This window comes from Zingiber officinale, chromosome 8B (genome assembly GCF_018446385.1).
Source record: "Zingiber officinale cultivar Zhangliang chromosome 8B, Zo_v1.1, whole genome shotgun sequence".
Lineage (NCBI taxonomy): Eukaryota > Viridiplantae > Streptophyta > Magnoliopsida > Zingiberales > Zingiberaceae > Zingiber > Zingiber officinale.
This window is the reverse complement of record NC_056001.1, coordinates 14,866,285-14,887,480: the sequence shown is the minus strand read 5'-3', so window position 1 is coordinate 14,887,480 and position 21,196 is coordinate 14,866,285. Positions and strand designations below refer to the sequence as shown.

General features: G+C 35.6%; 2 protein-coding genes across 2 annotated transcripts; both read right to left on the bottom strand.

Annotated features, from left to right (window-relative positions):
• Positions 1–209: 209 nt before the first annotated feature.
• On the bottom strand, positions 210–7,940 carry LOC122016307 (protein DEK-like). The gene is made up of 11 exons (XM_042573556.1): positions 7,406–7,940; positions 7,260–7,293; positions 4,541–4,620; positions 4,401–4,460; positions 3,549–3,659; positions 3,383–3,457; positions 3,218–3,283; positions 1,293–1,911; positions 867–964; positions 752–782; positions 210–673 (listed from the first exon to the last, which is right to left on the bottom strand). The coding sequence occupies exons 1-11, from the start codon at positions 7,805–7,807 to the stop codon at positions 513–515; spliced, it is 1,737 nt and encodes a 578-aa protein (XP_042429490.1). The 5' UTR covers positions 7,808–7,940; the 3' UTR covers positions 210–512.
• Positions 7,941–8,631: 691 nt separating this feature from the next.
• LOC122015397 (regulation of nuclear pre-mRNA domain-containing protein 1A-like) lies at positions 8,632–18,824 on the bottom strand. The gene is made up of 8 exons (XM_042572265.1): positions 18,630–18,824; positions 17,114–17,214; positions 16,250–16,497; positions 14,397–14,516; positions 14,139–14,280; positions 12,123–12,262; positions 11,975–12,010; positions 8,632–9,653 (listed from the first exon to the last, which is right to left on the bottom strand). The coding sequence occupies exons 2-8, from the start codon at positions 17,187–17,189 to the stop codon at positions 8,892–8,894; spliced, it is 1,524 nt and encodes a 507-aa protein (XP_042428199.1). The 5' UTR covers positions 17,190–17,214; positions 18,630–18,824; the 3' UTR covers positions 8,632–8,891.
• Between the last annotated feature and the right edge of the window lie 2,372 nt (positions 18,825–21,196).

Here is a 21,196-nt window from a genome sequence, read left to right as displayed (position 1 = left end):
AAGGTATAAAAAAAGATATATTCAGACACACCGAATTTTATAAAATTGAATATTTGTAAACTTTATGGTTGATTGATATAGACAAATAAAGAGTCAGGTGCATTATAATAACTTACATTAATTTTAGTTAAAGTATTATTTAAGCATTTTAGGCTCAATGCTTGGCTTAACAAGCTACAAAGTCATAAGCTAAAAAGGACTCGATCCAATAAACACTACAAGATCTTACAAGTTACATGTAAACAAGGTTCAATGTTATGATGCCACAGTACAGGAATATGCACTGAACATAAGGTCACTCACTTAAAATTAAATGGTGAACGAGAACACATTCCTAATTATTAAATGTTTCAGCAGAAATATATAGCTACCAAAATGTCATAAAAGACAAGGATATTGTACATTGAGCTAGTCAAACACAATATTAACTTCTGCCCGAGACAATTTATGCTTGTCAAATGGTTAGATCTACCTAGTCACTCCAATGAGAGGAGAGGGCATCACTCCGATAGCTACTTGTCATCTTTATCAGAATCTCTCTTTACCTCGTCACTCTCAGCATCGTCTTCTGCACCATCATCATGCTCCTCGTCTGTCATGTTGTTGATGACGTCTTCAATTATGCGCTTCACCTCAGCTTTTCTATCCATCAGATTCGTATTGAAGTGAGCTCCTGTGCACAGTTAATTTCATGCATCATTAAAATTTTAGTGTTAAATATATAGAGCTGTGAAACCCATTAGACTCGTACCTAACCGACGCAGAATATCTCCCAAAGTTGCCTGTGTCCAGAAGATTTTTTTAAAATTAGAAATATCAAATGGGGGGAAAAAAACCGAAGTACCAGACAGTCTGAATCAACTTACAGTGTTGAAATCCACTTCTTTCAATATCTTACTGACAACAGAATGCAACTCCTCAGTGCTGGGTTCATTTTTCTTAGCTTGATTTAGCTTCGATTTTCCTAATTTCATGGGAAAAAATTTAGGAAACAGACAGTGGGAAAATAAATTAAACTAAACATGACAGGATACAATGTTAGAAATAGATGAATGATTTAATCGACACTTGAAATTACATTAACCCATAGCCATTATTCAAATAAGCCTATAGTCAACTCAATGAATGCTTAGATTGATTGGAATTGAAAGGAGCAGAGCATGTAGCACTATCCTCTTTGATGTGAATTGCATTTAAGTAATGAAAATTTATCAATTGAAATAACTTAATAGATATACAAAAAATTTCCAAAATACGTAACTGTTTTACATGGGGAAAAAACTAGTATCTACCTTGTTTTTTATTTGTTTCCTCTGACTCTGGTTTGGCTTTTTTTCTCCTGCTGGTGCCTTCTTTCTTGGATGGAGGTTTCTCCTTAGCCTTGCCTTTTCTATCAACTTCTTTTTTGGGTTTTGAATCTGAAGGTGGTTCAGAATCACTACCCTCTAAAGAATCACTTTTTCTTGCAGAAGATGTAGAGGTACTTTTTTTAGTGCTATTAGCAGACTTAGTTCTTGAACTTTTCTCTTTTGCTGAGATCATGGTTTCTAGTTCATTCGTCTCCTTACCAGAATGCTTTTTGCTTTCTGGAGGTGAACTTGGTTCATCTTCACTAAACACATCTAAATCATCTTCTGAATCTTTTCCAGAAGGGATCTGTTTAACAGGAGTAACCTTGCTCTTCTTGGATGGCGCAATGGACTTCTTTGTTTGCTGGGCAGCAGAACCTTTATTGGTTGGAGCAGGTTCATTTTGTTCTTCCTCATCTTCACTCTTACAGCGTTCACTCTCTTCTGAAGAATCCCCATCATCTTCACCATCTTTTGTTTCATCCTTTGCATCACCAGAAACATTCTCTTCAGTATCTCCATTCTCATCTGCAGTGGGTTGTTTGTTACCAGTTCTTTGTTTCTGTACAAAAAGAGGAGCTCTTCAGCTTAATGCCATAAACTTAGAAAAGTATTCATCAAAAACATGAAAACCGGATAATCAACCGACTCTAAATGAAAATGGTTGGTTGTACATATTTGAAGATTGAAATTATTAAAGGAGGATTTAATTTACATATAACTGTCCAAAGTAATTATGATCAGGAATTTATAACTTAATCTTTCTATCCTATTGAGCAAAGATTTCAGGTGGGCTACTATCTGACCATATTATTGCTTTCCAAACCTCATAACTTCCAAGTAACTGAAGAACATTCAAATGGTCTGAAGTTCAAGACAATCCTTATAATGCGTAGAAAAAGCACTTTCTAAAGATTGTAATAAGGCAGTTGTAGAATACTTCCTTCACAGTTTTGATAGATTTCGAACTGCTAAAGGTTACTTTTCTATATGTCCAAGCACCCATCACAGGACAAGATTTACGCCCTTTTGCATGACAATAAAAGGGCCCACATGGAAGGATGGGGCAGCTTCACTGTTCTCTGATAACTGAACAGTCAACAATTTCCAGGGCGAAAGAAGTTCCTGCTTAGTTTCTTCAAAGAATTTTGCAAATATTTCATTATGCTCTTGCCGATGATATAACAGTCATCTTACAAGAAATAATGAGTCCGTTTTTTTGGTTCATGGATAAAATTTTCTTATGTCCTGAAGTATTCCTTTTGCCATTTTGGCAATAAATAGAATTTGTCATAATCAAAGTATTTGTCCAACTGTATCTTTAATATAATATGCTGCATCTTTTATTTAAAAGAAAAGGCGACATGATATTTAGCATGCTAAACTTCTTGGTCTAATCAAAACTTAATTGGTGGGTGACAATGGACTACTGAGATGAATACAAGCCATGTTATTTACCACTATTGTGGTTTTCTATGTGGGTCTTATCCCTCCTACTAGATCTTAGTACCAATTACCATTCTAAACAACCAAAGAGTTAACATGGAGACGAATTCCTCACTGATGGACCAACAAACAAAGCAAAAATTATGCATTTGAAAAAAAGCTTGTCGCATTCATACGTCAACATAAAAAAGAGAGAGAGAGGAAATCAAAACGACCTAATATTACACAGAAACCTCAAATCATCACTTTCCAGACATTTTAATTGCTTAAAGTGAAAGGAATAATACCAGTCCTGCGGTCCTTCCTATGTTGAGTGCCAAGTTAACACAAATATCGTATGCAAATTAAATTCAAAATAAAATTTCTCCTTGGCCAAACCAATCACTCAAATTAATCAGAATTAAATAATACAGAAAACACACCTTGTTACTTTTTTCTGAAGAAATGCCTCCAGATATTCCTTTTGACTGCCCCCGTCTCTTCCCTTTCTAGAACAATAAGATTATTGAATACTGGATCACTCAAGTACTCAACAATTATAAAGGCAAAAACGAAGTTTAAAACTACAATAAATATAAGCCCTCCACCTTTTCTGAAAGTATTACATCTCTAGTAATGCAAGGCGACTCCAAAAATTCCAATAAATTTGATACAATTTCTTCCTGAAAATAAAAAATTAAGATAAATTAATTGTATTGGAAAAACCATTACATGTGGCTACTGATTAATGTAAGGTTATTGTTAATTGTGTACCTTTTTGGTAGTGGTCTTTACAGCATGAATATCAAGTAGATCGCAGAAATCAAGCAATCTTTCCTTAGTATACTTGTCAAGTTTTTCTTTCACCCTTGTTCTCTGTTTTTCCTAAACAAAACAAATAATTTAGCCATGATAAATTCAAAACAATAGTTTAACTAAATGTTAAATCTTTCCATCAGATAATTTTTTTCTTAGTATGCCTCAGAATTAATCCAATAACTCCAATAACAATATTCAATTAAATACTAACGTCAGCCTGACCTTAATCTCCAACTATCAAACATGGTTCAGTATTGCTAGAAGAACAGTTTGCCATGGTAAATAGGACCAAAATCAGTAGAAAAATGCAATAAAATTATATGATGTGTGAGATAACAAAATGTGTTTTAAACACCACAAAAATTATGCATATCATGCATCCTGACTACAGCATAAGTTGGCAGTGGAATTGTGAAAAGGAATATAAGAAAAACAATCTATGGCTACAACATGATTGGAAAGCAAACAAAGAATGTCTTTAATCCTGTGAAAATCTATCAGAACTATGAGAATAAGGATCAGCTGTGGGGTCCATCCAGTCATTTTTTTTATATTTGTTTAGTTTTGGTTCTGGATCATATAAACCTCTTAAAGTTTAATATTAGTCCAATTTCGGTTCTGCCTAGTATAAGACCAAAGGGATCATATGCATTATGATAAACAAACAAACAAAAATGCTAATATGAAAATAACATACTATTGTTGACATTTTTGTTTTGTTGGAACCAAGTGTTTATAATTTTATATTTAACAATTTCAATTATGCTCCTACAACATGGTAAAAGTGGAAGGACTAGAAAAAGTTACCTCATTTTGACTCCAAACAAATCCAGAGAACTGCAGGATATTCCTCTTAAGATATCGTACCTGAATGATATTCAAATTATTCCAGGAAGAAAAGAAGAAGTGATATGTATAGAAGTATTCCAGTAATCACAGAATCTTACAGTTGATTTTCTTCCAAAGAGAAGGGTATGAAGAGCTCGAAGATTCTCATCAGCTTTTCGTTTAGATAGCTTGAATGAAACTAAAGCATGTAGCAAAATCATTAGGAAATCAAGTTAAAACAAAATGTGTTTGGCTTGTATCACAAATAAACTTCTACTTCTCTTATCTAGTTATCTCACACGAATTCTTCTTTTTTATCAGATTACAGGTAACAGTGATCCGTACATACTTCTATGTATATAAAACCATATAACCACAGAGCTACATCCCAAAAAAATTGCAAAAAGCAGTGCTGCAAATTAAATGGAATTATGAGATTTATCCTGCCACTGAACTTTATGAAGTTGGTTGTAAAGATGGATGAATATTAACTGTAATTAAAGTTAGATATCTCAGAACTATTATTCAATAAAGAGATATTTATGCAAAGCTTCTGAAATTTCTCTTGTGTGATCATAATGTGCTTATTGCCAGGATGCAGAACAGTTACAAAAAAGCACACAAACGTGGAGCAAACATGAAAATGTCAAGATGCACATACCAAATCACTAGAAAAGAGTTTTTTTTTTAAGAAAAAAATCCCAACAATCTGAGAGCAAGAAGGTGTAACTTCAATAGGTCATAAAATGAGAGAAAACAGGTCACGATAACATGACGAAGACATAATTAGGGGAATCAGATCATTTAATGTAGAGATTTGAATATCACTAGTATTAGCATTTAGCAATATGGTTTTCCATAGAGTTTAATAGAGGGATAATATCCATGTAGTTAAGCCCAAATAGGTGGGACTAACATAGTTTGTTGTATCAAACTTTATGTATAGGCTACTTAAAACATTTAGATATTATTAGCAATATATTCTTACATAAGTTTCAATGATGGGATATAATCTGCAAGCAGTTCAACACTATCTATGACTATCATAAATTTTGATTATATCACCCCAACAGTGGTCTTTTTTTACCCTTGCAAGTAACAACTTCGAGAAATATTCATCTTTCAGTATCAAATATTATTAAGTCTAAAATAATTATAAGATACCTAAATCACTTGGTGTTTCTATAAAAAAAGCAAACTCAACGGCAATATCAGATAAATGTATCAAACCTAAAGCATAGGGATGCATGCCTATGTCATTTTTACACTGAAAGGCAATGAAAGTTGAATAGAGAATTATAAGCTATCACATTCAATGTGCTTTTAAGTGGTTGCAACAGAGTAACATGTAAAGCAATAAAAGATATCTTTTCAATTTGAATAATCTCCTTTAGTCTATTCAAGATAACAGGCTACAAATTGTTAGTGTAGAATGTTTGGCATCACCTACTGTTTTTCAATCAATGATCAATGACAGGTAGCGTGTTTCATATGCATTGACTGTTTTAACTGATTAGTGATATTCTAATATTTTCTTATCCTTACACCCCTCATGCTGTTAGACATAATTAACCCATTTCTTCCAACTCATCATGATCATCAAACCCTATTTGACCCAACTATTTGGAGTTGGCTGCATGGATTTCATCCCTCCATGGGTAGCAAAAAAAGTGGAATCCGCCACTCTATTAGCCCCATACGGTCGGCCTCACGACCATCTGTGATGAGGTAAATCAGGAAGCTATAGTTGACCAGTACGGAGAGAGCTTTTTTTTCCTCGGCTTTGCTGAGGGATTTTGTCCTTCCATTGAGCCTTATGTAAGGGTATATCACTAGAAAAATCAGGTTAAGATTCATACTCAGAGACTTAAAGTTTAGACAATTTAGAAGTTGGTTGTTTAACACTAATTTGTGTCAAGCTTGGGACTGACACAGATTGTTTTCTCATTTCCTTCAAGTACAACGACCAAATTCAAGAATTTACTTTAAAATTGTCCATACTGCCACAGTCTGCTTTCGTGCATTTGATGCTCTACTACATATCGATAGCTACTCAGAAACAACAAAGATTTTATTAGTTCCCCAATGACTCTTCATTTCCATCCCCAACAAGTTCATGTCCACACTCATTACTATTTTTCTCCTAATACTCAATAAAAATACCATTTCAAATAACATCTTAAAACATTAATCACTTCAACCATATAGATTTTATTAATCAATAACTGCACACTAATGCTACTAAGAATCCGATCACTATCAACTCCATTGTAATCAATAAAGAAGGTCGTAGCCAAAGCCTAATTCTGTTATACTTAAGGCATGTTAATTCTTGCTTTGCCTAGACTCAAACTAATTATTTTGCAGCAGACATATATAAATGTTTCTCTGCCTTAGGTCATATAAAACGCCATTAGACAGAACACACAAACCACTCTCCATGTTAACCATTTTTGATAATTCAATTAGAAGCAACTTCTTCAGTCTCTTACTGTTGACAAATAAATCCAATATATTTAAATGTTAATAATTGAAGAAATTTCCTCCCCACGACCCCACCTGTCATCTCCACTTAACTCGTCTCCTTTATTCTCCCTTGCAGGTTATTTATACATAAATTGTTTCACTTGTCAAAAGCAAAAGGTGACTTTCAATGTTTCAACTTTATCTAAGAAGATTAAACAAAATGCAATAGATACATAAATCTCGGGCTGGACTAGATTCAGCAAAAACAAGGGCGTTTTTTTTTTTTTTTGCCGTAGCACACATTTCACTCAATTCCAGTAGATAAGGGGGGAAAAGATTAGAACGAATAGAGTAAATTGGGCAGGGTAGTACCATTGGGTATGTCTTTCAGCTTCTGACCAGAACCCTAAAATTCATATAAAATATCTCGATATCAAGAGCAAGAAAAGAAAATACTTCCAATAGAAAAGAGGACAATAACTAAGTTGTTTTCATTCAAACAAGGAGCTTCAACTAACCTGTTCGAAAGACGGAGTCTTTGGCACAGAGATTTTACGCGGAGACATCGCAGCGAACCTCTCGACCCTTTTCCGCTCCCTGGACGGCCTATCTACCGGCGTGACCCCTTCCCTCGCAATCAACCGCCGTTTTGTCTCCTTCTTCGCCGTCACTTCCTCCTCCCCCTCACCTCTCTGCTCCTTTCCTCTCCCTCTCTTCCGCTTACCCTCCATCGCGGCTTCGTCCGCCCCTTCTTCGCCTTCCTCCTCTACCTCGTTGCTCTCTTCGTCACCTCCAGCCTCAGCCAGTGAGGCAGGCGAGCCATCCTCGTTGCTCTGCTCGTTGACTTCATGCTCAGAGTCTTCGGCAAGGGATCCTCCGGCGGTGCTGTTGGTCTCTCCCGTTGCTGCTTCGGAGTCCATGAAGAAAACCCTAACGAGACGGGAAGAAGGAAGGGCAGCGGTCGCGGTGACCACTGAGGGCGCAGTGAGGGTGTTTGGAGGGCGGAAACGCTCAGGGATGCAGTGTGTTAACGCTTCACCTGAATCCTGTAATTAACCGATAATATACCTTAACCAACCGGTGGGTTTCAGCATGATACAGCCATTAATAATTAAGTATTTGGTGTTGTGTGTGCTGGAGTGATGGCGGATACAAGAAGGGGAAGGGGGAAGTTGGATCTCGGGCACATTTTTAAATGGAAGGATCGTAAATAATTGGATTCAAAACTTGATGCGGAATTTGAAGGCGGGATGTCCAAATTTAATGTTTTTTTTATGAATTAATTAAGTAATATGGAGTTTGACTGTTCGAATTTTCCCCATTCGTATCCTTTTATATTTTTTCCGTAAAAGAAATTAAATAAATTTCCAAAATATCTAACGTACTTTAATTTTAAAATTATCAAATCACTAATTGATATTTTTTAAAAGTTATAAAATTAATCGATTTGATAATTTTATAACTGATACATGATTTAGATATTTCAAAAAAAAAATTACATGATTCCATAAAAAGGCTCGATAATCTGTTTTCTAAATCGTGAGCTCTTTAGTTTGAATTATTATTAAAAATATATTTTATACACGCTAAATTAAACTTACATAATAGAAAAATCAATAAATGTCTATGGAAGGAGATTTGTGACGAGGCATCAGGTATATATGGAAACATTTGACGTATGACTAGCTCGGACTAACACAGATGCTTCCATAATTCGACTGTATAACATCTCAATTCAACCCACTAGAATCTAAAAACATGGTTTTGATATTCATTAGTACAAATGTTCATGATATGTCCATAGGAATATTGATCTTAAAACACAACACACTATAACAGTATCTTCAACTACCATAGTGTAGGTAAGTGCTATCATAGAATGTACATGCTTAAGCTTTCAGTCAAAAAAAAAAACAATTTAAGTTTGTACATGGCTAAAGAGTGAGTTTGCATCAGTATATGGGGCATCGGCGGAATCTTTCATATAACCTAGTCAAAAGACAGTTATTGCCGGGTCAGCGGAGGCGGTCCTGATGGCAACGGTGGTTGAACAACAAGATTGGATCCTTCGGGAGGTTGAAAGCTGTAGAATGGACTTGGAGCACTTAGATTGGGAAGCATCCCAAACATTGGATAGCTCGGAAGAGGTGGTGGAGCTGAGCCATAAGCGTAAGGGACGCCTGTCATAGGCCCTGCTACAGACTGCATGAACTGGACGGAAGCTGATGGCGATGGTGTTGCAAGTGACACCGAAGTGGATGGTGGCTCCAGCAGATTAGGAGATGGAGACTGCAGCGGAGGAAGCAGATGCATTGCTTCTGAATGTGAATATATGGGCATTGGCACTTGGAGCAGCGGGTGAGGTGGCGGCAAGCTGTTTTGTAATTTAGGCCTCTTGCTGTCAGGGGATTCTTCTTTATTGGCCTGGCCAAGTGCACCCTCTGAGGCAAGAGATGAGAGGACAAAGCTGAGCATTTGGGCTGAAGAGGCAGATGCTGTGAGTTTCGCTGCAACTGCAGCAGCTTCTGTTTTCCTGTTCTCATCAGTTAGAGAAGGTTTGATTTCAGTGAGAGGTTCTTCCTGGGTGCATCTGCTCAGGGTGATTTGTGTATCAGCAGCAGAGCTGGCACTAGCTTCTGGTGCAAAGCCAGGAGGGGCACCAGAGAAGGCCTGTGATGACTCTATCGGGTTCTGTGCGTCTGGCTGCTGTTCGACATTGAACTGTGATAAGATGTTACCCGTTTGCTTGCAACGTAGTTCAGCAACCTGGAGAATATGTGAGAAGCAATATGACCAGTTCGAAAAATAAATTTTGGAAACCAACAATGACCAAACTACGGTACGATGAAAAAGAATCATTGCTTTTATCTTTTAAAAAAAATGCATGAATATGTGATACGGTATTCATCAAACAAATGCAGCTTGTTTCCAATTAAATTACAGTTGCTAAATAGAGAAAAATAGCATGAAAATTAACATTTCTGCTATTTGGTCCAACAAATTTTTGTATTCCGTAGGTAAGAACACTAAGACTTTACCCCTGAAAGAGAGACTAACCTCTCGATAAGAATAAATTTTAGAAATCCACGGTATATATGTAAGGGCAGCCCGGTGCACAAAGCTTCTGCCAATGTGGCATCCCGGGGAAGAGTATTGTATGCAATTTTACCCTACTTTGCAAGAGGTTGTCTCTGAGACTCGAACCCTCTAGATCACATGGCAGCAACTTTACTGTTGCGCCAAGGCGCAACCTTCAAATCCACCGTAAACATATAGAAAATTAAATTTAGATGCATTTTCTTAAACAATTATTGAACTTAAACACTGTTATCAGTAACATAACTGTCATTTATGTCGACAAAACTGAGAAATGACAACTGTGGATGCCATAAGAAGGATCCAAGGGCATGCTACGGATATGACTGCCATTCCATTCTTTTGGTGAGAGATCACTGCAGTTCCTTATCCAGCAAAAGGAACCCTGCCCTGTGCTGCTAAGGCACTTTCAGGTAGGCATGTGATGCACAGAATTAGACCTAGTGAGGACTAGCCATTGAGAATGCCAAAATCATGCAGCAGCTTTGGTACCAACTACTGGTATGATTCGGCTTTCTGGGCAAATTAGCCATTAAGATGGACTTTAGACATCTTGCCAGGCTCCAAGATTTGACAACTCAAGATCTGAGAGTAGGTTACCCATCTGAAAATGCCAATCCAATGGGTTTTTGCCAAATTCATTTTGTCATGTACTTGTCCAGTCGATGGTAAAGGGATCGAGATAGAAGGCTAAGCCTATGAAATCATCAATTGTGGTTCTCGATAAAGAGAAATAGTAGACACGTTGTTGAAGTACCAGCAAGGGAAAATACATCTGGTAGGGAACTGATCACAAATCAGGAATCCAGACTGCTAAACAAGAAGGCAGAAAATTGAGAATATCAAGCAAATGGAAAATGCAGCAAGATATGTGGTTTCAAGCTAAATGCTTAGCTAAATTCCGAATGTTAGCCTTCCACTAGAATTAATTTACAAATATCAATTAGCACAATTTAGCCAAAAAGAATTATTTATATCCTTGTTTTTACCATATTTTCCTAGACAACCTCAAACAATCGAGTCACACATGGCTTGTGCATATTTCCAAGGATCTGATAACAAATTTATTAATCAGCTCTGTTCACATACTTAGTGTTAAGTGTTTGTTGAGGTCACATTGATTTTCAAAGGGGTAGAAGATAGACTAATGGCTGAGCATCTAAATATGCTTTATCAGAAAGAAAGAAGGCACAAACTGATTGGACAAGTAAAATAAATTTAGAAAAATTATGATAAGTTCAAAATTAGATCAAGAAGTAGTTTATTTTAGCGGACGATTTTTATTTTTAAAAAAATTATAACTTTTTTATTGCACCATGCCCTTTCACCAAGAAGAATTCAACTTCTCACAAGATGCCAACATCTTTTTCATTGTTTTCGAATAAACAAGGAAAAGTCGTACAAACACTTTTTTGGTCTTCAAGGTGTCTAATGTAACTTCAGTCATCTTCTCTCTCTTATAAGGTAGGAAATATAGCAAGTTACCAAGTGAAATTTCATAAGTATATGAATTGTATCCTAATGACTGAAAATGATAATGATAGGAACTGAAAGAGGGCAACAGGTGAAAGGTCAACAAATAAAGGTGAAGGTCCAAATATTTTCTAATGTGATAGAAAATTCAATGTTGAAAATTGGAATAATATCGTGGTAGTTTGCAAGTTAAATAATCAAGTGTTGATACTAACTTTTCTGGCAGGATTAATTGGGTATATGAATGTAAAGCCACAATCTCTTCCAATTAATTTGTCAGCTTGAATCACAAAATATTGATTGTGAGACATAGGAATACAAATACACAATCATGTTTCTTGCATATGAGGGAGCTATAAGTGGAGCATCATTTGTGAAATAAAATGTCTCCAGAAATGAATGAATATTAGTGACATTGGAATCAAATTTAACAATCTCATTAATCAAACAAAAACCCAAACAGCAAATTCATGGAGCAACTAATGCAAAGATAATTGAAAAGAATATAAGAATATTACCTGGAGTTGATGGCCAATTTGTTCAAGCTTTTGTTCCTGAAAATCAATTAATAGTAAAGAAAACCATATAAATAAAATTGACCTAAAACCTTCAGCAAACTGAAATTAAGTCCAGTATGATAAATCTCGAAAGATCCGACAGATGCACCTGCTCATTAACTGCTTCTCTTAAATATGAGATCAGAGTTGCTCTAGACGATTCGGATGCTTTCAGTTGTTCAATGCACTCTCCTAGAATGCCATGCTTAATTTGTAAGTTCCCAATGATTTCAGATCCATTTTCGCTTCCTACTCAACAACCACTGAATTAGTTTGGCAGTGTGATGTCAAATAAATAGAATAAATGGGAACAAATAGGCTTGAGTTATAACTGGCATTATTCAACAGTTATAACTGGCATTCTACAAAACCGCAGTTAGATGATATGGGTATATACTTAGACGACCAATAAATGCTTCAGTTAGGCGATGTGAAACTATGACAAATATGCATATCAAACAAGAAAGAGGAAGACAAAAAAAAACTTGGTTAGCAACAATAAAACAAGATAAAACTTATTTAAGTATAGATGATGATATAGTAGGAGATACAGCTCAACAGCGTAAAAGGATACATATAGCCGACCCCACCTAGTGGGATAAGGCTTGGTTATTGTTGTAGTAGTACTTTATCATACAGTGAGTCAAAATCCAAACATGGTACAATCAATATCAGTGAAGTATAAAAATCACTTTATTTATGTTTAGAAGAACTATAAATACTATTAATATATAGAAGAAGAACAAGGATTTGCATATGATTCTTGATGCCACCAAATTTATGATACTATAAATACTATTATATTCACCAAATAGTTATTGTGGTGGATTCTGGATGAGAAAGAAACATCTAATAATTGTATAGAAAAAATAAGTGATGGATATGTTAATGGTATTATTAGTGCTAGAACTTTTGAACGAGTTTCTAAAATTGTACGTTTAGGATTTAAATCACTTCTTTTTTTTTTTACATTAATACTAGATGAACGTCAATATCCTCTTTTTTTCTTGTGTATGTTATTTGCAAACAATATTGTGATAACAAACAAGAGTAAAAATAGAATAAATTCATTTAAATAAATTTTTTAATGTATTTAATTGATTTGTAAGTTAGTGATATTAGCCTAGGGATAAAATTCATGTAGACATCTACAAATAATTACCAAAAGCACAGCTTGATGCGGCGGAAACAGAATAAACTTGAAATACTAAAGGCGAAGAAAACAGATAAACTAAAGATTATAAGTACCACTCAAAACTACGAAATGTAGGTTCAATAATGAGATAAAATAAATGAAGGAGCAACTAAGTTGAATTGATATGAAATATTATGGTTTTTTAATATCTTGAATCTGTCATTGAACAACAAGATATTAGAGGGAACATAATTAATTGCAGAAAACATGAGAGCATATGAAGTCTTAGATGATCGTCACGTGGGCCCTAGTGTAAAGGAAAAAAATTTATTAGTTTCGTTAGATTAACCATACTATACAGGTTAGATATTAAGCATTAAGGAAACAAGACATGCAAAAACAAAATGACATTAACTTGTACACATCCTTGCACGTATTTAGAAGTAATTGAACTATGATTTGGATATCAAAATTAGATAACACAACAACAAATTGTCAGATCAAGAAAATGTTAAGGTAGTTCTACAAGTGATCCTGGCAATTGAAATTAGATATGTTTCTAATGCTTAAGAGAACAATCATCCCTGGATGTGCACTAACACATTCTTCTATTGTTACATTAGCTAATATACATTAGTCATTATTGCAATATCATGCCACTCACAAACAAAAACATTTACTTTATTTGTTTACAAATTCTTGGTGAGAAATCAGAAATGTTGTGCTTATCAGCAGAACATGAGCCTAGATTGACTCAAGACTTTTGTTTAGCAAGAAGCAATCATGAAAACAAACAAACAAATTAATTCAAATTGTTTAAACCTTGAAGAACAAAATTGTCAAATAATGAATAAGCCACTAGCAAAAAGAATTATGTTTTCTATAGGTTTAATCCATCCAGTGGCAATCACCAATTTCAAGCTCCAATTGAACCAGGAATAATAAAAATGAAATTCAAGCAAATACTTATGAACAGGTAAGGAAATATACCTATTTCAAAATCACTTCCCAGTTCCTTTTCTAATTTATCAATGATGTTAAGAGCACCTTGACATTTTCCAAATAACGAATCTTCATCACAAAGTTTATCATAGCTTGAAATGACCTTTTCTAGTATTCCACTAGATTGCTTCTGCACGTTTCAAACAGACATAAACACAAAAGTCCAGCATAGAAAACTATCATGCAAAAACTTTCGAATCAGTGTACAAGCTTATAAGAATACACCCCAGAACCAAAGCTCCTTACCAAGTTTTGAGTAATGGTCTTTCCATTGTTATTTTTATCTTCAAGCTTCCTTCCCAGTATCTCTTCCTTGAGGATTTGCCCCCGTGAACCAAAAACTTTACGCTCTTCCCAAATGTTAACCTGAAAAGGTTGCTGACTTAGAAAAGAAAAAGTGAAGTTGCATAAAGATAAAAACAAAAAAAAGAGACTGTTGGATGTCAAGTTACATTTCTCTAATTATTCAAAAAGACAGTGTGAGAACTGTTTGTAATAATGAACACGCAGCATTTACAGAATATATGCAGTCTTCCTAATTTTCCTAATTATATTTATTATAGCTGTATTAAATTTCTATATGATGAAAAGTTGGTATAGTTGAAACTTTTCGGTTAATTTTAAATCCTATACCTATGAATTTGAGTTAGCTACCATTTAGTTCAAGTTTGGCTCCATTTGAAGCCCAATTGGTTGAGGGGTTGAACCAAGGTTTACACATTATATGTGGTTTGGGCTTATTTCTGGAGCTGAATTTTATTTTTAAAAATAAATATTTTATTAAGACAGCCAATCACCCCCCACCTCATGATTATTCTTCCCCATTTTACACACGGCCCACCCCAATCTTCTTGACAGAAACTGAGAAAAAATCTCCTCCCTTCAACCTCTCTTCTCCTCCAAGAGGGTTTTTCATATTCCTTCTCCATTTCTCCTCCCAATGACAACATTTGAGAGACGATTTGTGGTGTGGATAGAGGCCAGAAGCGCTATTCTACAATTATGGCAAGAGTCAAATAATGTTTGTTAATTTTTATAACTTGTTTCTCAAAATCTGAATTCAATTAATTGTAGAATTCCTATAGTCTTATTTTTAGAAGTAAGTAAATTAAATAGAAGAAGCTTATAAGAGTAAACCATATGAATTTATCTGATATGCATTGAAGTAAAAATGAATAAATATAATTTTTAATTCAATTATCTGATTGATATAGTAAAATAGAAAATTTAAGTGAAAATGATTAAATGAGTTAAGTGCATCTCAACATGCTTCAACACACGTTGAATATTGGTATAATATAGTATAATAAATTTTTAATTCAATTGAATATGCAGTTGCTAGTCTTATTATAAGTTAACAAACTAAATAAAAGTGTATTAAATGGATAAAGCTTATCTACATTCATCTCAGCAGGCTTTGATTTGTACTAAAGCATGTTGAGTGGTAACACAATACAATTACAGTAAAGATCTCAAATTTACTATCATTGAACAAATGAACATTTATGAAATGAAGTGATCATTTTACAATGCAAACAGTTTGCATTTGATGAAGGCACTAAACACATTGAAGCCATCTGCCATTTTATAGACATTTACTTTACTCGAGATCTTGTTCAAGATATGAACAATTACGCTTAACCAAAGAACATATTATCCACATTTTTTATCAAGCCACTCAATGGTACTATATTACCCGTGGAAAGATAGGGATGACAAATATACATGCTCAAATTTGAATAGGGTGTCAGAAATAAAGAGTTTAATTCCAATGGTAAGAGTTATTAATTTGGTATGAGGCTTATAAACAAATGATGTAATGGCTAGTTTGGTATACAACAAAATCATATTATGAATTCAAATCTTAAGAGCATTTTTTTTAAGGGGAAAGTTCCACAATAAAAAATATGCAAAAATCAGGTTATGGCCAAAAAGGAAATACATATATATATACAATAGAAATTTCATTGTAAGTACAAGGTTGTACAATGAAATCCTCGACGTCAATTAGTATAAAAAGAAAATGCAAATAATTGTGCTTCACGGACTCCAAATGATGATATAAAGTCAAGAAAATAATGAGAAAAAATTTAAGTTACCAGTCTCTGTACAGTTTTCCTTCCGATATCACCTCCATTAGCAAATGCATCAGATAAAGCATCAGGAAGCACTTTCCAGAATTCATTAATGAATTCTAAACCTTTTCGCCGGCTGTTCTGCAAGATATCATTGGCAAGATACAAGAAGGATATTCTTTGTTCCCTAGGGGAGCAATAGAATTGATGTTCCCACGTTTCAACAACTTGCTTAGCTTTGTTCCGATGGAAGATGCACCAATGCGATAAAGCTAATTCATAGTTAAAGTGTAATAGATACAACAAGTGTTTGATTGCTAAAAACACCTTAGAATCCAGTGCATGTCCAACAGTAGCAACTGTTTAGCAACAATAGTTTGTATATAGCAACAAATAACAAGAGCAATGGAAATCAAACAAAATGAATCAAGATTACCCTGAAAATTTGAAACTAAAATGAAATTAAGAATGATGGATTAATTTCTCTTGGAAAGGAAGAATTACCTCCACAATACTAAACTGGAAAGCTTGTCAAAGCAAGCACATTCACAGAGAAAAAACAATTAAGAGATGAAATGATTTTTCAAAAAGAGAGAAAGGCTATTCTCACATCAGCATCATGGTACACACAAAGGTCCTAAGGGAAATAGAGGGGGTTTTGAGTAGCAAATTGAAAAGATAAAAATTATAAATAAAACACAATGCATTTTGTAACAAACTAATCTCAATCCACTGTATCTTAAGGCAATCAAGAAAGGGAACTTTAAGTACACACTTCTTAAAACGTTTGAAATCGATTTAACAATTACTTCTAGAATCCAGAATATTTCTTCCCTGAACTTTATGCAGTCATGTGCACCAGTCAAAAGAAATAATGGATAAGGATACTCTCTATACTCTGCTGTGAATTATTAAGTCTGGTAAGCTTATCCACCAAAATCTGCCCATTGAATGATCCATTCATCGTTCCTAAAAAGAAATTCAGTAGGCTGGAAAACAGAAAAATGAATTGAATATCATTAGGATATGAAACAATCCAAATGAAAAGAACAAGATAATATCAGAAACATAGAATGCAAATCCTACAAGTATGAAATTTATCCTTACAAGAGATTTAACAACAGAAAATTAACACAGTAAAGAAACTATAATTGCAAAAGTTAGAATTAACAGGATTTGGCTCAAACATCTTAGTATTTGCTTACAATATTAACAAAAATAAATTGTTTTTTCATCATTCAAAAAAAAGATTTAAAAACCGATACTATTTTCAAGAATGAAAAAATACATAATAGATGACTAAACAAGCTACAATGCATGTTCAAGTTGAAACAATATATACAAGATTTGTTACTCTGCCAGCATGCCTACAGCATGCCATGAACTTCAATGCATTTTTAAAGAATTGTAACAAGCAAGTGGATCAAAACAGACAGATCATAAGCACATTTCAAAAGAACCTGCATGCGTGTAAATTTGACTTTGTTGTTTTTCATGACTATATATTTACACAATAATTAATGGTAAACAACAGAAGAAACCATATTATTGCAAAATGGAGAAATCTCTAATTGACTGTCAAAATACTGATGTTCACATCCTTATACAATTTGAGCTACACTAAAAATTAGACTGAAGACACATACAGATACTTAAAGAATTCATATGTTATTACAAGAAAAATAATAGCCAAAGGTTGCCATGGTCTCATAAATGCAAGTAGTAACAGGTCACTACTAGAAACTGGAATTGATTATGTCAATATCTCTCCTCGATATGTGCTTATGACAAACTAAATGGAAACAACAACAGATACTTGATCGCAAAGAATGTCAGAGCAACAAGTACCCTTGGCCTAGACCTTAGGGGTTTGAATTAAAATGTATCAACTACAATCCGGGGTAAATACTGACTTGCAAGACAACATGACTAAAGAAAAATTCACTTCCAAGGATAAATGTCAAGGGCAGACGTAGATCCACTAACCAATAAATTTCCAATCGCAATAGCCAACAAGAAGTGATAATTTTATCAGATGCACGCGCAGGAGAAGGGAAAAAAGGAATTATCTGAGGCCATATCCCATAAAGATAACGACTTCAGTGCAAAATCGTCGATGTTACAGCTCTACCAGATACGTAATTAAAAAACTCGGCGCTCTATCAACACGTCATCCTTAGGTCATTACAGCCTTCGACGCAAACAAAAAGACGAATCGCCCTAGATTAAAGAACAAAAAACATACGGGAAGTAGTAATTCTCCCATAAAAGAAGGCACTGGAAGTCACTTCCGTACTCGAGGAACAATTTGCAAACGCGAGCAGCAGAGCAGCGTCAAAATAAAGCAGGAAGACAGGAAATCAGTTGAAAAGGCTCGTACAAGAGAAGCCATTGGCGATCTGACCTGAAAAAACTAGTGCAGCCGCTGCGGAGGCGAGCCTATGACTGCAATTTGCAGAACTCTTGGTCGGTCCGATGCCGGATGAAATGGTTAGGGTTTTGTTCTTGCATTAGGGTTTCTGGTCGGTGGGGCGATGGCGTCCGCCCTTTCAGTTCTTTTCTAACGATTAATTAAAAGAAACTTTGGACGGTAGCACTTTTTGTGTGCGTGTGTGTTCATTTACATTCCGAATATTCCTAACCTTATTTTCTTAAAATATGATAATTAGTTAGTTCTTGCATTTAATAAATCAAATCTCCAATAAGTCCTACTCTTATGACAAAATTACATTTTTTATGCATTTAAATTTTAACTTAAGCTTTATTATTTTTTAAATTATCAAGATAAACACACAATTTCTAAAAAGATTCCTCGTTCAATTTGTTGAAGTGTATTAAAATCAATATTTGCGACAAGTAATATTATCATTTAAAATTTTAAATAAATAAATTTGCTTAGTAAACAGGATAAGTTTGTCCATCAGAATAATGATGATTTTTTTTCCTTCTTACAACTAAATACAAAAACAAATGATGAATTTTTTTATTTCGTTCTATTCTCTTTTTTATTTTATCTCATTTTGCTCTATCGTATTAAGAGAATCCTAATATTTTAAGAGCTCATTAAAACAAATAAATTGCGAAAGTAAATAAATAAATGAAATGAAATTTAAACGTTGAATCACATCTTTTGCGGCAAGGTTATAAACTTAAAGCAGCTAAAAACCTCCATAATATTATTGCAACTATGAACATCATTATTATATTTTTATTCTCCTCACCAAAGGAGAGTCGAGCGGAGCTCTACTGTAGTGGTCAATCAGGTGTGAAGCGCTTGACCGGTAAAAGGTCGGTTCAAGCAGAACGCTCGTACATCCAAGATCATCATGCGCTCATCGCGGAGCAGAGGAACGTTGGGACGACCTGAGCATTAATTCGGTTGGGTGAAAATAGTCTACCGAACCGAGTCATTATAGGGAAGCAACAAAGGTCTGTTGGTCCCTTTGGAGGTCGGTAAGAAGGGAGGGGTGAATTGCCCTACAAAAATAAAACAACCTTTCTCGGATTTTCAACTAAGTTACTAGCACTTGTAATTAAAACAGAAAGAGACTAAAAGAAACAGACACAAAATAATTACTTGGTTTGCAATCAGAGGATTGCTAATCCAAGGAAAGTGAAGCGCACTATCTGACGATCTCCTTCGGGCGGAGTAGCCTCTTTACAGCGTTGACAACACAGACAGAAAAATAAAGCACAGAGAAATGGATTACAAATGAATTGAATGAACTGTGCAGAACAGTGTTATATTTATAGTACTGTTCGAGGCGCCCCGAAGGGTCCGGGCGCCCTGAGGGGGATAAAATTTTATCCCCCAACGTTCAGATCGAGTCAAAACTCGATCTGGTCAAAAGTCAGATCTGGGCGCCCGGAAGCATCCTGGGCGCCCTGGACTGGTTCGGGCGCCCGGAATGGTTCCGAGCACCCGGACCAGGAAAGTCAACAAAATTGACTTTTCTCGGTCCGGGACCTCTGCTCCGGTTCAGCTTGTCTCGGTCTGGGTCTTTTCGCTCCGGCTCCACTAGCTTGGGTGATCTCGGCCATCCGGAATAGGACTCACCCGAATCCAAGTTCTGGCCTTCTCCTCGAGCAGCATTCCTCCCCGGTTTCTCGTCCCTCGAACGTCGCATACGTTCTTCTCGTTCACCAGTGTACTCTTCCGCGGTCACCTCGTCCCTCAGACGCACCGAGCCCGTCGGCTCTCTCCTGTGTCGTCCTTCTCATTAGCCGCGTCTTCCGCTCGACTTCCTGTGCTCCTAAGCTCCTGCACACTTAGACACAAGAGTTAAACCAAACAAGACCTAGCTTAACTTGTTTGATCACATCAAAACCCCTTGGGGTCCCAACAAGGTCGACTGGGCGGGATCCCCGGCCGAGCGGCTCCCCCACTCGACCAAACAGTGGAACCCCTTTCATATCTCTTAATATCCCTTTGGGAGATAATGCTGCTGACAACGAGGCATGATCAACAAGCAGATCGTAAGACGAAAGCTTCTACCGTCTCATCAGAGATTTGCATGTTTTGCTAAGGTATAGTGTCAGAGATAATTTTTTGACAGGTCCTTTCATAAGACAATTTGGAGAACGTGTCCACGCCTCGAGGAGCATGCATATCGCCCACTGGGGCGCTATATAAAGGGGGGGTCCATGCACCGACTAAGGTACGCGTTATTCACTATTCACTCATGTGTTTACTATTACTCCATTTCCTTCCATCTTTCTGATGATTGACTTAAGCTTTGGAGGGTCAATGCCGGAGACCCCTTCTCTAGCTCGGCATTGACGTTTCTTGTGTTATATAGCGAAGCAAGGTCTACATTCAGTCAACAAAGAAGCCACATCCCTAGCCAGCCATCTCCACGATTTTTTAACAGGATCATATTGGTGGCGTCTGTGTGAACGTAGCCTGTATCTGATACGTGAAGATGGAGAATGTTGAACGACTCATCGCGGTGACTTTAACAAAGGAGAAGC

Excerpts from the sequence above, each read along its gene's own strand:
- LOC122016307 (XM_042573556.1), bottom strand. The coding sequence starts at position 7,807 with ATGGACTCCGAAGCAGCAACGGGAGAGACCAACAGCACCGCCGGAGGA. Across the intron at positions 1,912-3,217 it reads CTTCAGAAAAAAGTAACAAG|AAACAAAGAACTGGTAACAA; the intron begins GTGTGTTTTCTG and ends CTTTTTGTACAG. Across the intron at positions 965-1,292 it reads GGAAACAAATAAAAAACAAG|GAAAATCGAAGCTAAATCAA; the intron begins GTAGATACTAGT and ends CCATGAAATTAG.
- LOC122015397 (XM_042572265.1), bottom strand. The coding sequence starts at position 17,189 with ATGAATGGATCATTCAATGGGCAGATTTTGGTGGATAAGCTTACCAGA. Across the intron at positions 16,498-17,113 it reads TTCACAGCAGAGTATAGAGA|CTTTATCGCATTGGTGCATC; the intron begins GTATCCTTATCC and ends ACTATGAATTAG. Across the intron at positions 12,263-14,138 it reads GGGAAGTGATTTTGAAATAG|GAAGCGAAAATGGATCTGAA; the intron begins GTATATTTCCTT and ends GTTGTTGAGTAG.